At 38.4% G+C, this 19,760-nt stretch overlaps 1 protein-coding gene across 17 annotated transcripts in view; it reads left to right on the top strand.

Annotated features, from left to right (window-relative positions):
- The window catches only part of EYA4 (EYA transcriptional coactivator and phosphatase 4), a 153,781-nt gene that overhangs the window by 120,273 nt on the left and 13,748 nt on the right, over positions 1-19,760 (top strand). For 11 of the 17 annotated variants that reach the window (XM_071806532.1, XM_071806535.1, XM_071806528.1 and 8 more), the window contains 4 exons: positions 184-367; positions 7,236-7,372; positions 8,786-8,869; positions 17,782-17,871. In XM_071806532.1, the coding sequence (XP_071662633.1) occupies positions 184-367; positions 7,236-7,372; positions 8,786-8,869; positions 17,782-17,871 (495 nt within the window). The remainder of the gene's footprint in view (positions 1-183; positions 368-7,235; positions 7,373-8,785; positions 8,870-17,781; positions 17,872-19,760) is intronic. The other 6 variants (XM_071806539.1, XM_071806536.1, XM_071806533.1 and 3 more) reach the window with 1 other exon arrangement.

Below are 19,760 nucleotides of genomic sequence, written 5' to 3'. Positions count from 1 at the left end.
TCTTTTGGCACTTAAATTCTACTTTACTTACTATTTCAGTAAATATCCTTAAATTAAAAAAAATCTAAACTAAACCCCCAAAACTCATGCAAAAGTCATATGGTTGCACACTTAGAAATACTTAATGGAAAAATCACTTGTTACACTACTTAATTAAGTACTCTGCTGCATTTGCTGTTTTAGGATTATCCATCATACACAGCTTTTGGCCAAAATCAATATGCACAGTATTACTCAGCATCAACATATGGTGCATATATGACCTCAAACAACACAGCTGATGGCACTTCATCATCATCATCAACCTACCAGTTACAGGACTCGCTCCCTGGCCTGACTAGTCAACCAGGTACAGATCTACATTCAGGTGAAAAAAAATTTTGTATTTTATTCTGTACTTGAATAAAGACAAGATTTCTATATCCATCTTGTTTGAATGTTGACATTTTAACCTCATGCCTTTCAGAAAACTTCATCATGCAAACCAGCCAAAGTAAGCACACTTTTTTTTGTTGTTTAGTTAGGAAACCTGTCTAGTTTGTTTGTTAGTTAAATAAACTCTTTGCAGACTGAAATAGTTGTCTGTGGAAGGAGGAGGCCTGAAAAAAAGTTACAACAGGGATCTGTTAGTACTAAAAACAACTACATGGTAACAAACTTTTGGTAAATTTTGAAATAAAAATTTAGTGAGCTCTCCCATTACTGATGGTGGAACATTCCTGTATCACCTACATGTTCTGCTTTAAAGAATTTAAAACAAGATACTGTTGTTCATTTCTTCATGCCCCAGTCATTCTAACAGGACTGCATGGGCTTTATTCAAATGTATACAAGCCATGTATCCTAATTCACAAATTTAGGTAACTAAGAATAGAACAACTGGTTATTAGCCCAAGTCTCTTTAAAAAAATAGCATTGCAGTAGTCGAAGCTGAAAAAGGAATGTTCTCGGGAGCCATCAGGGACTCCCTTTGCCTGCCCAGCTCTGCCCCCTTGTGCACATCCACTACAGAACAGCATTTTACCACGCAGTCGTGTTCCCAGGGCACCGCTGCTGGGTCATGCCAGCTCCTCATTTTTTGTCATTATCGTTATAACACAGTTCATAGTCATTCACCTGCTCCATTCTGTGTGTTCTCCAAACACAGATGTTAATATGGATGCTTTTCGTGCTAGATTTCTAAGTTCTTGAACATCTCACTGATGTATTTCCCCCCCATTTAATATAAATAGGACTAAAGTAAAGTTATGTATTTGACATTATGCATTTTGTAGTGCAGAGCTATGAAGATCTTGGTGGGCTACTTTAGGAATTCACAGCCACAGTCAGATGAATGTGGTATCCTTACTGGGTGAACAGAGCCTGCTTTTTCATACTCACTTTCCTGTATTGTTTCTATTATATAGGATGTTCTTAAAGATCTAGCTCAGTATTATGTTGTATATCTGTAACTTAAGTAGCCTAATAAAGCTGTACGTAGCATCTGTGGGAGATGGCTCGGCGTTGTTAGAGCCATCTCTTCCAGGGACACTGGCATCACTCACGCAGCGTTGGTAGCATTTGCCTTAACCAGAAGGCAAACTTAGAAAGAAAAAGCTAAAAGGTAACTTGAAATCAAGGGAAATTTCAACAGTTGCAAGACATCCATAACAGATATAAATCATATGTAAAATATTTTTGAAAGAGTGTGAAGAGTACTCACAAGTGGTTTTGATAATTGTGTATATCCTGTGTACTTTTCTTTGTTCCTTTGTTATTCCTCCACGTTCTTATTATCTCTCCCTTGTGTGTCTGTGTTTCCTAGAAATGCTGTATAAATTTATCATGTATTACAAACTCTTAGTATTGAATAGCATTGACTGAGAAAAGGAATTTTACATAGCTTGACCAGGTTGAAAAAATATCAAAGGCTTCACATCTGTGAAACAGTGTGTATTGTTTAAGCATATGAACTTGCTTTCCTGTTAAATAGATTGTGCATCTGAACTTACGAATCTGCCCACATGCTCCTTATTGCTGTGAAGTGTTGCACTGATCATACGACCCTCTGCTGAGAGAGCAACACCCACTTTGAGAATACATTACATGCCTGTGCCCTTCTGTGTCACTGTAAAAATAAATTCCCATCAGTGAGACACAGTGTCTTGGAGATAATTTCAGATACAGTAGATTACACTGCAGAGCTCCAGCACTCGCCATGTTCTCTTGCTGTCTAACAGGACTTTATTGCTCGGCCCTTAAGACTTAATCCAACTAAAACCTAAGTTTAAACACAGCAAGGCACTTCACTCTTCTGCCACCTCTGGTAGTTATTGATTCAAATAACTAGTCAAAGCCTCCAGTACTCTCCATACATAAAGGATTTCTTGTTTTCATAGTAAAGTACCATAAGTTCAAGAGTTAATATCAGTTATGATTTTATTTATTGACCAAGTAAAGAAAATGAGATGAAAATTGGAATAGACTTTACTCTTTCTGCTACTCAAACAAGGGACATCACATTGCAAGCCAGGAAAAAAGAGTTTGTAATGTTGAAGCCTGACTGCTCTTTCTGGTGAGAATATATAACAAAAATCAATTCATAAGGAGAGTATGAAGAGGCTTAGTAGTTCGTCTGTCCCACATCTCTGTAAGGCTTCTTAACATTCCCATGGATTTACTCTTCTGTGTTTTTATTGTGCCTGCCCTACATTAAGATTTTTTAAGTGCTCTCATTACCACAGAGTATCTGTGAAACAAATAAGCATCTGTAAGGGCACTTTATCTCAAATTGGCATAAGTCAGATCAATCCTGAGATAAGGTCTCAGGAGATGGGTACATTTGATGAGTTCATGAGCCCATTTGATCTAGGGCAGATAAAATTGTAGCAAACAAAATAGGCCTGGGTAAAGGCTTCACATTTAAGCACCTTGCTTTCTTACGTCCTTAGCTGGGCAAGGTGAATCACTGGTAGAATATTAGCTCAAATTCAGTTACTAGGGTGCAGCAGAGACCTATCTCTTAATTTGGTACCCACAGTGAAGTCACTCTTTGTACCCTCTCCAGGAGATGACATTAGGTCTATATGCAGACAGTACCCACACCACTTTTCTCCTAAAGTGGCCCAGTTGTGTTTTAGCAGGGAGGAGGGGATGTTCACATCAAACTACCGGTGGCAAACAATGTCCTTGTTATGAAAGACCACCTCTATTAGTGGCAGTGGTGCTATAACTCCCTGTCCTCTTAACTGGAGCTGCTGCAAGGTCTCTGTGGCATAGGGAGCTTCATGCTGGACACGAACCAGCATATGAGTATGTGTACAAACATCTGTGATAAAGATATCATTCCTTGTTCTGGTGTTAACATTTTCCTCTTGCTTTATTGGATCTCTGATGCTGTTCATAGTTCCAGTGGGAGGATGCTATGAAATATATTTATTAGACATGTGCTGAATATTGGAAAAGCTAAAAAATTTCAAACATTGCCATAAAAATGTCTGTTTAATATGACTTGCAGTAGTAATTCTTCACAAGGGTAACATTTTCGGTACTCATTTCTCACATTCTTTTACATTACATGGCTGAATTTTTAATAAGTTTTCTTTTTATCAGCATTGACCTCATTTTTAAAGCAAATGGAGGATAAGAAAATGCAGTTGCTCCTTTAGCCTGCTGTTGGTAAAAAACAAATCAAGCAATTAAGCCTACAGTTGTTCAATAAAGCGTGTACTACTGACTTCTGCAGTTCTAAAATAGATGCATACCTTACGTTCAAGTAAGAGACAGCTGCTCATTCTGATTTAGAGATTAGTGTAATGAAATAAAGTTGGCTTTAAATATCTAGAATTTACAAGGTACAGTGATTAGTTACAGTACTGATTAATGGATAATTATGCAATCATGTACAGCGTTGACCCAAGCAGAAGCCTGGGGCAAATGTTAATGGCTAATGCTAAATTAAAATTGAAGTTATTTACTTCAGTTGTTGGATACTTTCAGAGAAGATTTAGAACAGGGCTTTTTATATATTTTAATTTTGGTAGTTTAGAGTAAACAGAGTCATGGAGAACAGATGTTTTAATACATTAAAGTAGAAATTAGTCTTGATTTTGTTATAAAATGTTGAAATGTTATAAATGTGAAGACTTTTGTGGTAAGGATGTAGACATTCATATTCATTTATTTAATTTTTGCCTTTTTTATTCCTGAGGTTTTGTTCTGGGATTTTTTATTTCACTGTGTCAGAAAAAATCTAGGAAATAATATTTTCATAGAAAACTCTTTCACACTTAGAACTTTTTTTGGAGCCAGTGTATGTTTTTGCTGCACAAAGATCCTGGTTATGAAGCATCTGTTTGTGCATTTGTACATAAACAATAGTATATTTTGCTGTTCTTCTTATGGCGAAAGAACTAAGATAATGTGACCTTATTGATCGCTCCACTGCCTACAATGTCCTTACTGACATCAACACTGTGCTGGGAATAGAAATGATTAGTCAACAAGAACTCTCTCTCCATTCTCTAGGGACAAAGTGAAAACAGCATGGGAACATTATTCATTAGATATTATTATTGCTGCTGAATTTTCTTGTAATTTCTTGGTAAATAAGGGGTTTAGCTGAAGGAGAAAATACTATACAATGCGTATGATATGCATACATCCAAGTTAGGACAGATCTACCTGAAATGATATATGGAATGAATTCTGGAATTTTCGAATTGCAGTTCTGAAAATGTCTTCTTAGCTGCTGTCTGAAAGTTTGGCTATGCTCTGCACAAGCACAAGTTCTGCACACTGTTTTTTTGACATTGAACTTGTCATCACCTGGTTTGAAAAAAAAAAGTAGTAGTACCTTCTTCCAGGTAATAGCATAAAAATTTCAGTACTTCCCCAAGAAATGACAGAGACAGATTTGATTTTCTCCCATTTCATGGAGGATTCATCACATTCCACTTGGGGGTACAGGGATGTGGTCATGAAATTATGTTTTAATACTTCATATATGTCAGTCATTCAGTCAAGTAAGCCATTGTGCCCTGGAGAAGGCAGTGGAACCTGGACATATCCTTCTCCAGGTAAATGTCCTAACCAATAGGCTTGGGAACTAACTTTTTTGTTGTTCTCCCCTTTCTTTGAATCTTGAATTCTTTCCTCATAATGTCTAGAGCTCCCATTCAGGAATGTGACATTATGAGCTTAAATCTTACTCTTCCAAGAAATACAACAGTATTTTTCCAGTCAAGATATATAAATATATGTTCCCAGTCTATTTATTTTAATAATCTTCTGTATGTGCTTCAGTGTAAAGGATAAATAAATTATGGAAGAGATTAAGAATTTAACTATTGTGTTACATTACACACAGTCTCTTAATTGAGACTGCAGTCTGTTTTTTCTTCTTAGAGCCTGCTAGACTACAATTGTTTTCTTCTTTGTTGTGGAGGGAGAATTAGGTGAATCACTTGGGAAGGTCACAGAAACATTCGGTCATTCACATTGGAAGGGACATCTGCAGGTCTTTTGGTCCAACCCCTTCATGGACAAGCCAACTTAGATCATGTTGCTCAGGTCTTTGGCAATGGAGCTTTGAGTATCTCCAAGGATGGAGAATGCACAGCCTCTCTGGGCACCTGTCCCAGGGCCTGACCACTCTTACAGTGAAGGATTTTTATCTTGTATCTAACAGGAATATCCTTTCCTGTGATTTCTGTCTGTTGCTTCTTGTCCTTTCTCTGTATACCTCTGTGAAGAGTCACTCAGCCTTTCCTCCTATGTGCTCAACCCCTTAACTGGGGGCCTCACCTAGACCAACTATAGTTTGTCAATATCTCTCTTGTATTTGGGGACCCAAAATTCGACACTTTTCCAGACATAGGTCTTGCGAGTTCAGAACAGAGCAGAAAAATCACTTTCCTTGATCTACCGGCCACTCTCTCTGTCACCTGGTGGAATTTTGTGACCTTAGTGATGCTCCTTTGTAAAAATGAATAATGTTCAAGATTCTAGCTCAAAATCAGATGCATCATAGGTGGTTCCCAGGAACTGTTTGTGCCAAGTATTAATTTATTCTGCAGATCCGCCATCATGAGCACTTTTAACAAATATTACCAAAGTGGCCTAGAAATGCACAATTACATGTAGCACAAGGACTCCCTTGAATCAAAATATGTAGCAGACGTCATATCTAAGCTGTATCCTTTCCCTCTTTAATGGAGAAAAATCAAACCCTTAATGGGATATTAACAATGATGAAGAAGGTTTTATGTCATTGAGCACTCAGGAACCTAGCCAAACAGCATTTATTGCTAGTAGTTTTAAAAAGGCACTGAAGGTACTGTGTTATGAAGAAACAGATATTTTCCATTTACTGAGCTGTAGCATTACAGTACTTTATAAGGAGAAGTTCCATGTCATCCTTCCTGCAGTCTGTCTGTCTTATCCAGCTACTGGTTCGTAATCACCTGTAAAGCCCTCTATCACCAGCAGAGGCAAAGTAGATTAAATGGGTAAGTCAGGGATAGGCCTGGGTGTTAGGAGCAAACAGTGCCACGCCAGATCAAAGGTCTTTCTAGCACATCTTCTCTCTGACAGCAAACAATAGCTGATACTAAGAGGAAGATGATCAGAATATAAGCATGACTTTTTCTGGTAGTAACTGGACTACTGCATTTCATATTATGAATTTCCTCTGCCAGTTTATGAGCAGAGTTAAGGTGAAAAAAAAAAAAGTGAACTTTACTAAAGAGCAAGTGGCATGGGAGGAGGCGATGAAGCAGGAAGCTGACTGACTCTGCTGGTGTGTGGACATGTGCCAAAGGGTGTTCTGGTAAAAGTAACACAGGACTTGGAAATAAGACTAGCTGAACTCCAAACATGAGAAATGAACTACTTTAACTAAAAGGCTCTTCATGTTTTGAGAAGTCATTAGTTTGACTTTTAAAATACATCTTCTTTGGTTCTGTCAATGTTTTGCATGTTCTCGTGTATTCGTGTATGTACCTGCACAAGCATATGTGTCATTTTAATCATTGTCTTATTTTGCTAAGTTTTCTAATGTTTCCTTGATAAATGTGTATGTGGCATCTGCACATTCCATCTATATAAGACAAACAATATTATCACTCATTGTATACAAATTTTTTAGGTGCATCTTGTGGTTGAGTTCCTATACAGATATGTTTAGTTTTGAGAAAAATAACATTTATTATTTAAAAATTCAGCACTAATTTTGCCATGAATGGTTGACTTTACAGGGGAGTTTGACACAGTACAGAGCCCCTCCACGCCAATCAAAGATCTCGATGAGAGAACATGTAGGAGTTCTGGGTCAAAGTCTCGGGGTAGAGGGCGGAAGAATAATCCATCACCCCCTCCGGACAGTGACTTGGAGGTATGCCTGTGGTAATTGATGAATGGTAATGTGGAGGTTTCTTCTGATGAAAAGTAATTGTGGAAATAGCTTGTAGCATATTAGAAAACATCATGGACTCAGTCTTACTAACTGAATATAGCAGACCTAAGTTGCAATTTTAACATACATGTACAATGAAACATTACTGTTCTGTACAACAAAGTTAGGCAGAATAGGAAATCTCAAATATATCGCTCAGCTTAATTATAAGTATTTATGAATGCAGTGTAAATGTGCAGGGTCATCTGGCCACAGCCTTTCAAACCCTTAGGTGCAGGTTTGTCCTTGTGCTTGTAAGTAATGTCAGGGGATTTCAATGAGGCAGCTTACATCAGTGAAGTTATGGCTGTACTTAAGTATGTGCAAGATCAGTGCCTTAGTGAAGAAATATATCCTCCTAATATATGGGGTGACGATTTAAAACACAGATGACCTCCTAGCAACCGAGTAATTATAGTCATATTACTCCTGTGTTAGCAGTGTGCTGCCTTAGAGTGACAGGAGAAGGAGGAGGGGGAAGCAGAGCGCCAGTGCGTGTGTGAAACACCCCAACTCTGGCATCAGGGGAAGGTGCTGGCCACCAGTACAATGTGTCCCCTCGGGCCACCAGATCAGCACTGGCCAGTCCCACTGCTGGGCCTTCGCTGGGCAGCTCCGGGTGCAGCAGGAGAGGAGACTGGTGCTGGGACTCAGCTGACCACACACAGCTGCTCCTGAGCTGGCAGGGTGGGCTGCAGTGCTAAGCGCTGAATGTAAATGCCGTTGCTTTTATGCAGATACTTACAGACTTTCTGCTTTTCAAAGGATTTAACTTTTCCAGTGAAAAGACTCTTAACATTTTACATTTCAGTTTCCCTGTTTCTTTCATAGTTTACCAGTGAAAATGAACCCCTTATCAATATGAGGAGTTTCATTCCTTTTTTGAGTTAGAATAATCCATTTTATCCTGCAATATTATTTAAATTCTGTATTACATTGTATGTGACATACAGCACTTTTACCCAAGACTTAGTTTTAGCTATGAAGGAGAAATAAAGAAGAACCTTGAATCAGTAAGATTCGCAGAGAAGTATCCAAGAGTACTGTTTATCCCTAACAATTATGTCTGATCTGCATCAAGTTTCTGAAATCTGTGTTATGCAGCTTTTTTGAAAAGCTTTTTAGGGGACAAATAAGAAATACTTGAAGAATTCAAAAGTTACTTACTTTCTGACTTTTTACCATGCATGATACACTGTTCTTGCTGATTATCTGATAAAACCTGCTTGATTAAGCAATTAGTTAAACTTTAGGACTGAACTGACTTTTAGCCCCTCTGGGTGGGATGGGGATGGGACTTAGATGTTATTTGTTCACTAATACTGTCCCCACTTTTTTTTTTTTTTTTTCCAGCGTGTATTTGTTTGGGATTTGGATGAAACAATCATAGTTTTTCATTCGCTGCTCACAGGATCATATGCACAGAAATATGGCAAGGTATGTGAGCCATGAATTCTGCGTTGATTCACTGTATCAGAGATCTCTGGCCTGCACATGTATGTGTTTTTCATCTTCCACTTTCATCATGGCTTCGGTAAAGGTAGATGGAAAGTGTACAGTAAGCTACATTTTCAGAGGGTTAAAGTAAAGAAGTCAAGGAGAGAAATGAGACACAGATCATAAGCACAATGTATGAGGCAGTGCTGAGGCAGATGCTGCAAATAAAGAAAGTTTCTAGAGGAACAAGGATGAGGTTCCTGAGGTACATTGGAAGAGACATTGCAGGGAGATAATAGAGGGAATGGGCAAATGGAAATAGCTCACTGTTTGGATGCACAGAGGAAGAAATAAATAAACTGGAGCAATGGGTGAATTTATTGGGAAATCAATGAATCAGAATGAGTAAGTAAGAGACATACCTGCTTCAACGCCAGCTGCAGATGTTATTCTTTGACTCTGCAGCTTTTTTGTGGAATCTTTGATTCCTGTGGCTGACTCTGGGGTGAGTAATGCTGGGGAGTGAATCCCTTTCCCAGGCAGACAGTTGTACTCATCCTCTCCTCTCCGATGAGATCCAAGAGATGTTCAGGTCATGGAGCAGCAAGCAGGAAAGTCAGAGGAAGAGTGAGGGAGGCAGAGGGAGGAGGCAGGAGCTCCCCTGCTGAGACAGCAGCAAGTCCTGCGGGGCTGGTGGTGGGACCCCAGTGACTGGTGCTCAGGCAAGGGGAGAAGGAGCTGCTGGCAAAACCAGTGCATACCAGCAGGAGCAGACTGCCTGGATGGGTAGACATAAAGGCCTTTATAAAAAAATATAGGGCAAATGTATGGAAGGGAAGAAAATGGACACAGATGATGTTGATATGTACATATATGGATGTAGGTTTTCTAGGTGTTGTGCCATTAAAATGTAGTTAATGTGAAGCTGTTTCTTTTTCAGAACATAACCATGTCCATACTATGCCAGACAATGGGCTTGTTTAGCACAAATTTCTTAACTCTTTATTCCAGACAGAATCAGATGCTCAAGAAAAGGATGCAAATAACAGTACATCAGAGAGATGCTTTCCATGCCCACTTCCCCAGCCAGTGGGGATTTGTGGATTATAATCACGGATGGGCCAGTCATCTGTGTTTTGAGACACCTGTTTGTGGTTATTAAAAGAGAGAGCTAATAGGAAAACTCACAGGCCCAGACAAATATCTGAATTTTTGGAATGCGAAGATATGTCGTGTAAAAAAAAGCCTTACTTGTTTTGCAGTTTCACAGTGCCAAATCACTGCACATTTCAGTACTCTCAAAAACTACTGTTGTTTTTCAAACACTATAACAACAATGACTGTCAGAACCATTTCTGACTTACATTTATCAAAATAAGAGTAAACCTAGCTGAACATGAACATTTGTATCACTTTTGATTGTAGCCCATAGGTTGCCACAGAACTTGCTGAGTTACCCCAGTGACGTTGGATTCCTTTTATCCTTTTTTGATTGCGCTCTTAGGATGTTTACATCTCATGTACCATCTTAGATAATATATGAGTAAAGTCTAAGTCAACTTTAATACACAGTTCTGAAAGAGCACATCTTGTAGCTCAGAAATATCTGTGAATAACTTTGAAAACTGTCTTAGAGACAGCAACAGAAATGTAATTCCTCTTGGTTTCTCACTTTGTTATGAGAAGGGATATTTGAAAAACTCTCCATACCACTGTTTTTTAAGAGCACATCTGCTGCTATCATTGACTCTCCGTAGAGAGTCCTTAGAAACAGCAATGGCATATTAACAGCCAGTAGTACTGACAGCAGATAAAGTTAACTTGTATAAACTAAGGCTATCTCAAGGGCAAGTGAAACTGATGTAGTTACAGTGCTGAGATAAGCACCTGTAAACAAATGTCATAAACAACCATGAAGCAAAAGGAGAGGAATTCTTAAGTAAAATCATGGGCGTTTTGTTTGGGGTTTTTTTGTTTGTTTGTTGTTGGGGATTTTGTTTTGTTTTTGTTTTGTTTGTTTGTTGTTGTTCTTGTTGTTTGGGTTGGTTTTTTTTGTACTGATAGGTGGCATCCATACAAGTAAAGAAATGTGTTCCTTTCCAGAGACTGAAATAAAAGTAGTAGACTTTTTCCTTTCTGCAGTGACTGCCTTTGCTCTATTTATAGAGCACTTATCGGGAAGATAATGAGTAGTTGACAACGAAACTCATATATATTATTGACTGCAAAGAGGCTAGAGCAGTAGGAAGAGGGCTACAGGGAGAGCTTATCATGAGTAGACTTTAACTTTTGCATGTCATTGGACTGAAGATGGGATGTTGTCTGAGCCTCGTTGGCTAAGAGGTTAGACATGGGAGAAGGGAACGGTAGCACAGCCGGACCTCACTCAGTCTCTGGTGCATGAACTGTTTAGCAGATGTGGGTCTTTATCATTTCTGCATATGATTTCCATTTGTAAGCAAGGTCTTAATCCAGACTGAAGTCTGGATAGTTAGGAGAGTTGGGTTGCCCTGAGAATAAATGGTCCATGAATTGTGAGGTCCTCAGTGGAAGTCTTGTGAGCATGTAGGTCTTTCAAAAGAATTGAGAGAGCTGTTTATCCTGGAAAGGTGGTATAAAATTGTTACTTCATAATGAAAAAAATTTCAAGGTAGTATAAAATAATGGTGATAGTAAATTATTTAATCATGGTGATTTGCTATCTGATTTTAAAAAGTAAAGGCATGTAATGTTACACAGATGCTCAGCTGTGCATACTGTGTTCTTCCAAATGTATTTTGTGAGCCCATTTTCTGTAGCATTATCAGGTTGCTCCCCAAATAGAACAGAACAACAACAAAAATAATCACAATAAAAGCAGAGTTTTTCCCTTCTCCCACACTTAAATATTCTAAGTGAGTTTAGTGAGTCCTTAATGTCAACATCGCTTTAAGGGAAGGCATCTTATACCAAACGTGCTGACTTCGTACTTTCAAGGGGTGAGATAGTGTGAATATGCAGACAGGCAAGGATATTCACCTTCAGTTCTTTCCCATCTACTCCTTGACATGTAAACTTTCACCTGCCTGTTCCACTAGCTCTTTACGTTATTTTTTGCAGTAACTGTGTGAAAACAAAACACTCAGAAATGAGTCTTTTAATCTCTTTGCTCTACTGCAGTTCAGGCTGCACAGGGAATGCAGTGAGAGGAGGTGCAGCGTGTGGAGGTGACTGTCATGCTGTTTTGGCTGGGTGGAGATGCCAATGTATGTGTGCAGGAGCATTAGAGAGCCGCAGTTGTACCAGGAGACAAACAGCCTCTCTTCCAAAAGATTTCTACAGTTTAGCAAGCAGCTGAAGTAGAAGAGAAAAGAGAAAGGCAAACCAAACATCCTTAAGGAGGGTTGGGCAACAGGATCATTCGTTGACAGATTGTGTGGGAAGGCCTGGATCCAGTAGACAAGTTTCAGGTCATGTATTTGTCAAGAGAACATCAGATTTCTGACTTACACCTGACAGTTTCTGAATTGAGAGTGGACACTCTTCTTGGTATGTACTTGTCCAGCACTTTGCATGGTGTGATACTGATTTGATTTAAGAATTATACAAGGCTTTTAGAATAGATATGTTAGAAACAAAACTAGTGATGAGGTGAAATATTTAGCTTATTGGATGTATCTGTAAGCATCTTATTTGAAAAACAGGGCACATTGCTGCTTCTTATATAGGCACCAGTAGATTATAGGTGTAAACTCCACTGAAGTGGGAGAGATTTGGCCCGAGGTTGGTCAATGCATCAGTTTGATATTCAAAATATAAAACTTACCCAGAGGAATGTTTTGTGGCTTGCTGTTTTCTAACCATGGGTGTTTCTGTCTCACTCACAGTGCAGTGGTTACTTTGTTGAGTTGGTCAGAGCTAGTTTAAAAAGAGAATAAAAACTATGCTAAACCTCTGTTAGATTTCAGGGAAACCATGCTGCTTCCCAGCAGTAAGTGTACCTCTTGTTGTTTAGCTCATTTGCTCATCTGCTTCGTGCTTCATAAAACTAGCACATTTCTATTTTTAATTATTTACTGCAGTAGCAAATTATGAACATTTGCATTTGAGCTGTTCTGTTGTGACTTGTGTGGCTGGTGATGGTTTTTGCAGCTGAGCACCAGTTGGCAGACAAAGTTTTCTACAATGCTGAGCTCTTAAGTGAGGATTTGTTGATGTGACAGGACATATGTTAGGAGATGTCATCATCTGTTTAAAGTTTATGAGGTACATTCTTATTCCCTGTGCACAGTGTGTATTCTTTGTTCCATTACATTCCAGTTATTCCTGCTGATTTGAGGATGATTAAGCTGAAGTTTTGTCTACCTCTGAGCATTTATATTTCATTAATTTCTCTCGGGTCTATCCAGAAGGCAAAGATGACCAGATAAATACTTAGACTGGTTAAAAAAGAGTGAAAGTCCCTTGTGATCTTAGAAGGGGGAGAATGTGATCTCCAAGTGCAAAAACCAAACCAAATCCACACTTGATGATCACATTTGAACATTTTTGACAGCATTGCCAATGACAAAAAGTTGTCAAGGAGACCACATTAACCTTATACACTTCTCTGGAAAGGGCTCCGAAGTTTTTGTTACTCACTCACTGCTTGTCCAGTCATTAAACAGAGAAACTTTGTCCCCATTAGCACCCATGATGACATTCCAAAATTCACTCATAAATATGCTTTTGTCCGCCTGCATTAATAGTGTATCTCTCATGACCTCTAGTTGTCCTCTCGATTCACTCCCTCGTTGTCTGAGACATCTGGGTCCATTTTCCTACTGCCTTTTAGAGAGCATGGAACAGACACTCCCTATGGAGTACGTGAGTTTTCCTTCATCAGCCAGCAGATACAGTTATTAAGAAGAAATGTGTTCTCTTCTTCCATTGCCACCCACATGAAGATCTCCTGGGAACAAGTGTCCCTTATGAGAGAGTGAGAGCTGAACTTTAAATCTGAGATTCCTACAGAATGTAGGGAAGTGTCTTTAAGCTAAAAATATTGATACTCAGCTTAAGCATTTCCACTTTTTCCAGACAGATTTTGTCATAAATCTGTTCAGAAGAGCCAGTCATTGAAAATCTGTTCTTACAATATCCTTCATGTATTTTGCTTGTTTTCTTGCTTATTTTTCAGTCTTCATGCATACAAATTACTGTCACAGTGAATCTACCTGACAGTCTATTTATCTATTTGTTTTCTGAGGTCCTATAAAAAAAAATCCATTAAATTAAATGATTTTGAACATCTTGTGCTGAAAACTGACCTTCCAAGACAATATTAAATAGTTTTCTTCCACTAATGGACACTGAGATTTTGGGTCTTTACTCCAGTCACTTTCCTCTTGATCAAAACATTTAAATATTGGTCCTCCCAGGATATTTTTACCTAGTCTCCCAGGAGGCATTCCAGTGAATGGACCAGTCTAGTACAGAAGTCCACAGACAGACAGTCTGGCTCCAGTTTAGTGCCTTCATACTAATGTAACTAAAGTCATTTGTATTTTGGTATACAGAAGTGCTGTAGCTGGTCTCGACTCTTTTGCACACAAATGATATCTGGCTAAAATCATGGTTCTCAGGGCCAAAGAGTTGTGCTTCTGTATTCTGCAAATTATTTGGGAAAAAAGTCAAGATATTATTATTATTATTATCATCATCATCATCATCATCATCGTTTACTCTCTTCTGTATGCTTGTGCAGAGTAGCACAAAATAGCACTTTGGCAGAAGTTCAGTCTGCTTTTTATTCAGTTTCTCAATTTGCTGTGCTCAAATCTGTATCAGCTGCACATGTTTCTTGCTTTCTTTTCAACACTCCATTCTTTGTGCCACTTGAGTCAGTCTGCAACTTCTGCTACAAGTTGAAAGACAGTAAAACAATGATTGGGAAGTTCTTCCACGTTGTGTAAACATTATAAAACCACAAGACCCTGACAAATCTGCTTTCTCTGTCTATTTTTGTATGTGAAGGAATTAACTTGATATGGCAAGAGCTGAAACGTGATGTTTAATTTGTGTTAAACAGTTGCAGTGCAAGTTTTAACCAATTTACTGAAAGAAGAATTGTTCATGTCTTGAGAATGCAATTCCAGTGACTCAGAAGTTGTTATGGGGAGATCCCAGACTGATTTCATGCTAAGCCAAAATGAATTATCTTTGCTTTATTTTATTTTACATTTAGTACCTAGCAATATCTACACATGTCTTTGTCAAAACAGGAACATAGGAAATCTCATTTTAACAGTAATAAAGTCAAGCATAGTTGGTTACAAAAATATTACTAATAAGAAAATCATAAAAGCTTTGTCACATTTATGTCTTCCAACTATGCTAGGCAAGGCAGGAAATTGTGATACATAGTTGGTAGTTTCTGTAAAAATAAATTGGATTATAATGGAATATGTTATAGCAAATTTCCGCATTTAAGTCTGCTTCTACCCAGGAAGGAGAAAAAAGAGGCTGAGAATCAAAAGTCTGAGATTTCAGTCTTGGAAGCACTCCAATGAATAACTTAACTCACATAAATAATAATGAGTTACCACCTGTGCATAAAGTTATGCACATGCCTTACTGTTCATAGGATTGAGGTAAAGAAGCATATTGCAAATACTCTTTATTATATTGTATCTAAGAAGAAAAAAAGGAATTTACTGCGCACAGGAAAAAAAAAAAAGCAAGGAGAAAGAAACCTTTATATGTGACGACATTTTGATAAAAACATTATGGCTTGATGAGGAATCTCATGAGTTCAGAGTATTTTGATGATTTGTGTTTTAAGTATTTCGCATGAGTTTTTGCAAATCTATTAATGTGGGTTCCTTAATTATCCCCTTGGAAAACTGACCCTTGCACTTACTGTGCCTTCAGCCACATGACTTTGAACATGACTGCATTAGACATAGGAGATGAAGTTATGTTACTAAGCACTGCATTAGGTTTTTAATTCTGAAAGGTAGACTAGACCAGTTCAAGGGTCAACGTAAAAAAATTTCCTTTTACTGCCAGAGAATTGGGTCTAATTTTGGATCATTACAATTTCTTGTACACTGTTCTCCCCTTCAAGTCTGACTTTTTCATGACCAAAGGTCAAAATATGTCTGGTTTTCAGATTTTACCATTAGTTAGTAAGTGTTTGAGGGCAGAAGCCATCTTTTATTCTGTCATTGTGAAGCCCTGGGGTAGCAGACGTCTGATCTTGATTGGGAAGCCTTTGATCCTAATACTAACAAATGATCATTTGAGGTTTTGTGTGATTTTGTTGCCAGATACTGGTAAACTTTTAGACTTTTAATCTCAAGGTATTTAAGAAAGGATTTCTGACAACTTGCTGGTGTCAATCAGAGTTTAAATGATGAAATATATATATTTTTTCTTATTTCAATGAGAAGAGGATCACATCTATTTTAAAAGTCCATTGCAGTACTTTTAGCATAAAAAAAAAAGGTTAACTGAAACCCATAAGCTCAGGCGGATGATTAAGACGATGATTAAACTAGTTACCAGGTGTCAGCTAAGTATCAGGAACTGTCTGTGTGAATTTGTATTCTAAAATAAATGTAAGGTAATGCAAATTGGCTCAACCCATTTTCTAGCAAGCCTAGCAAAGTTAAACTAATTATCTCACATTTACACTATCCTAAATGCTCTCAGACTGTTATTGCTGATTGGTAGATTGGTGGTATCTTGCTGAGGTAAAATTATTTGATACTGTGAAAGCTGACGTACGAACAAATGTAACATTTTGAACAAGTGCCATCCAGGGATAGGAATCCTGTATTTCATCAGAAATGAAGGGATGATCTGTAACAAAGAACCAAGCGTACATATGCTTTCTCATTCCTGTAGACTACCTAAGGAATCGTGCCATAGATTTTAGGCACGATAAAGAACACTTACAAGAACACTTACAGGCAGTTTGTTGAGTGAATACTTGCAATAAAATCATAAAGGTGAGCCTGGAAATCCATCAGTGAGTGCCTGCATGGAGGAAGGGTAACTTTTGAGGCAGAAATGGACCAAGCAGAGGGTTTGAAGATACATACTGGAGTGGAAGAAGGTGTGGAAGAAAACTGATACAGGCCTAAGGATAGGCAAGGCAGTGATAATTTCTCCAAAGTGAAACTCACTTTGGGGAAGTGGGCATAGGTTCAGACTATGTTTTGTATTTTTATAAATCAAAATCACTAGAAATTGAGAAGGCCTCTTAAATCACACCTTCTTATCACTGTAGGATAACTGCTTCTGAAGTGATCGTTTAGTATAGGTGACTACCCTTCCTATCCCAGTTTAGCAGGGCCTTGGTGAGGACTTCTGTGTGCCCAAAAATTGGGAAGAAAAGCCAGGAGATCAGAAGGATTGTGCATTGGACTGGGTGTCACATTACGTAACTTAGTTCCTACCTCTGCTTCTGACTCAGAAACATTCGTTACTGCTCCATGAGTCAGCTTTTTCTGCTCACAAGTTCACAGGCAAGATAATTACACATTTTTATAAAAGGCTCAGGGATGAAAAAATTAGTGTATTCTTATAATAATAAATACTGGGCTTCTTACATACATCTTTCATGGGAAGTTCCTTCCCTGTTTGCAGCCTTCTTTACACAGGTTTACATATGACCACTAGGTTTTCCTCTCTCAGCTTAGCCAGGCTACAAATGCCTTGACTTTCAAAAAATGTGGTGTTTCAACATCCTCAACTCCCCAAATATTCTCAGATTCAGCAGTCTGTCCTTGTAGAATTATATTAAAATAGCTTAATACTGAAAGAATTTTAGAGAAATTTATTGCCATACTAATTTTTCAAAACACTTTGTATACAGCAGCTTTTAAAGTAATTCTGATATAGCATAAAGTTATTTAAGTAGCTAACTTTGCTTTTTGTTTTTTAAGGATCCACCAATGGCAGTGACCCTTGGACTGCGAATGGAAGAAATGATTTTTAATCTTGCTGACACACATTTATTTTTTAATGATTTAGAGGTAAGACTCAGAGGAACATAAAGCCTGTTACGCCTGGGTTTTTAATATAGTGGGTTTGGTGTGCATTAGTGTTTGTTGTGTGTGACGTTTTCTGCCTATCTAGACTTTGGGTTTGTTATAGTCTGTTTAGAGAGAGGTTAGCCAGGTGGCAGTGACTTCCCATGGCAGCAGAGTCCTTCCATGAAACTGGATGAGAGGGAGAATCTGCAAACTACCCTCTCCTTTCTTTGTCCTATGGCCATCTTTTCAGTTTCTGTGGATTTAGAGCTGTCTGCAGTCATTTCCAGGAGGGGGACATATGTGCCTTCCATTCTTTCTCTTGGAGTTCTCTGCATTCGCTTTCAGTGGGTGCCATCATCTGACCACAAGAGATTGTGTTCTTCTCTTCACATTCTCTTCTCTTCACATTCTCTTCTCTTTCTTGCTCCAAGATGATAGAATAGTCTTCATTTACCTTGAAGACCGCAGCATCAGCGGGCTGGGACTATGGTAGATGTACTGATCAGTGATATCTCTTCCCAAGGTAACCAGGTGACCACATGTTTTGTCATCATGTACCCAGGGTATGCAATTTGGCATATGGTCAGAAAAGGGAGAGACCTCTTTCTAGGGAACTACAGCTCTGGACCACTCACCTATCAGAAACACAGAGATGGACAATTGCCCCAGGGATGGTGGTCTGGGAAGCAGGCTCATCAGCTGGCCTTCACAGACTTTTTGTTTCACTCTTGGAGTCCAGATCTGTTGGCATGGAAAGTGACAGTCTTATAACCATGTGTGTCGAGAGACAGGGAGTGAAAAACCGTTCTCAAATTAAACTATGGGCTTTTCAGACCTTCCACTTATCTACATCAGTTGTTTTCTTACTCAAAGCAGATCCCAGAGTTCCCTCTGTGGACAGACACTTTGCCACTAATGGCAGTTGGAAGACTTTGAGGTTTTGTTGAAAATGCCAGAGGAAGGTCTCTTGTGAGTGAACACAAAAAATGAGGATAAGTGAGATTTTTCCATCCATTGGGATTTTGATTTTTCTAATGTGCACTTCTTTTGTTCCTGCATTGACTGTAGGCAGTAAAAAATGCAGAAGATACCAGGCTGCAGTTACTTGTTTCATTTATCCTTAGTTCTCTTTAAGTCAAGAAATTGAGATCTACTTCACCCAGTACCCGGGTTGCACTTCCTCCTTCCAGCAGCAAAAACATAAGAAAATAAAACCCTGGACAAGCCTTCACCGGTCGGTGTTTTATTGCAGTTCTAGTGAGTCATCACTTGACAATGCAAGTTCGGTCAGTGAATATTTTCCTTCTGGTGGCCCATACTGGCGATAGATACCAAATCAATTTTTCAAAGCATTGCTTAAATTTCTTTTTAGCAGGCCTTTGCCTCTGTGTGTTCAGTTTTCATGTGGCATCCAATGAACTTTAAGCCATTTTGGTAGCATATGGCCAGGGTTCTTCAGTCTTGTGCTGAGTTCAAGTGGAAGAGTTCAGCAAAATGGAGCTTTGCCCTCTTTCCATACCTCTTTACTCTTTCTTATGATCATTGAAGCTTTGTGCCCTTCTCTAATTATTTGTTTTCTTTGCAGATCTCAGGTTCAGCTATTGTGGGTAGATCATCACATTTTGAGTATTCTTCATAGGGTAATTTTAATATCCTGTCCAAAAATTCATGCTCCAGCTCATTTCAGAGCTTGAACAGTATCCAGACAGTTTTCAGTTTTAGATAAATCAAGAAATACTACTTGGGAACTCTCTTGGAGAATCACATAATCAATTTGATTTGATTAAAATTAATTTCTATACTCAGTTAAGTATTTCCTAGCCCAGAATTAATGTTTGTTTGAAAACCAACTCTCTTACAAGATTACCGAAATTCCAAACTTCTTGTTC

This window comes from Patagioenas fasciata, chromosome 3 (assembly GCF_037038585.1).
Source record: "Patagioenas fasciata isolate bPatFas1 chromosome 3, bPatFas1.hap1, whole genome shotgun sequence".
NCBI lineage: Eukaryota > Metazoa > Chordata > Aves > Columbiformes > Columbidae > Patagioenas > Patagioenas fasciata.
The sequence above is the reverse complement of the archived record's forward strand: the minus strand, read 5'-3'. Positions and strand labels throughout refer to the sequence as shown.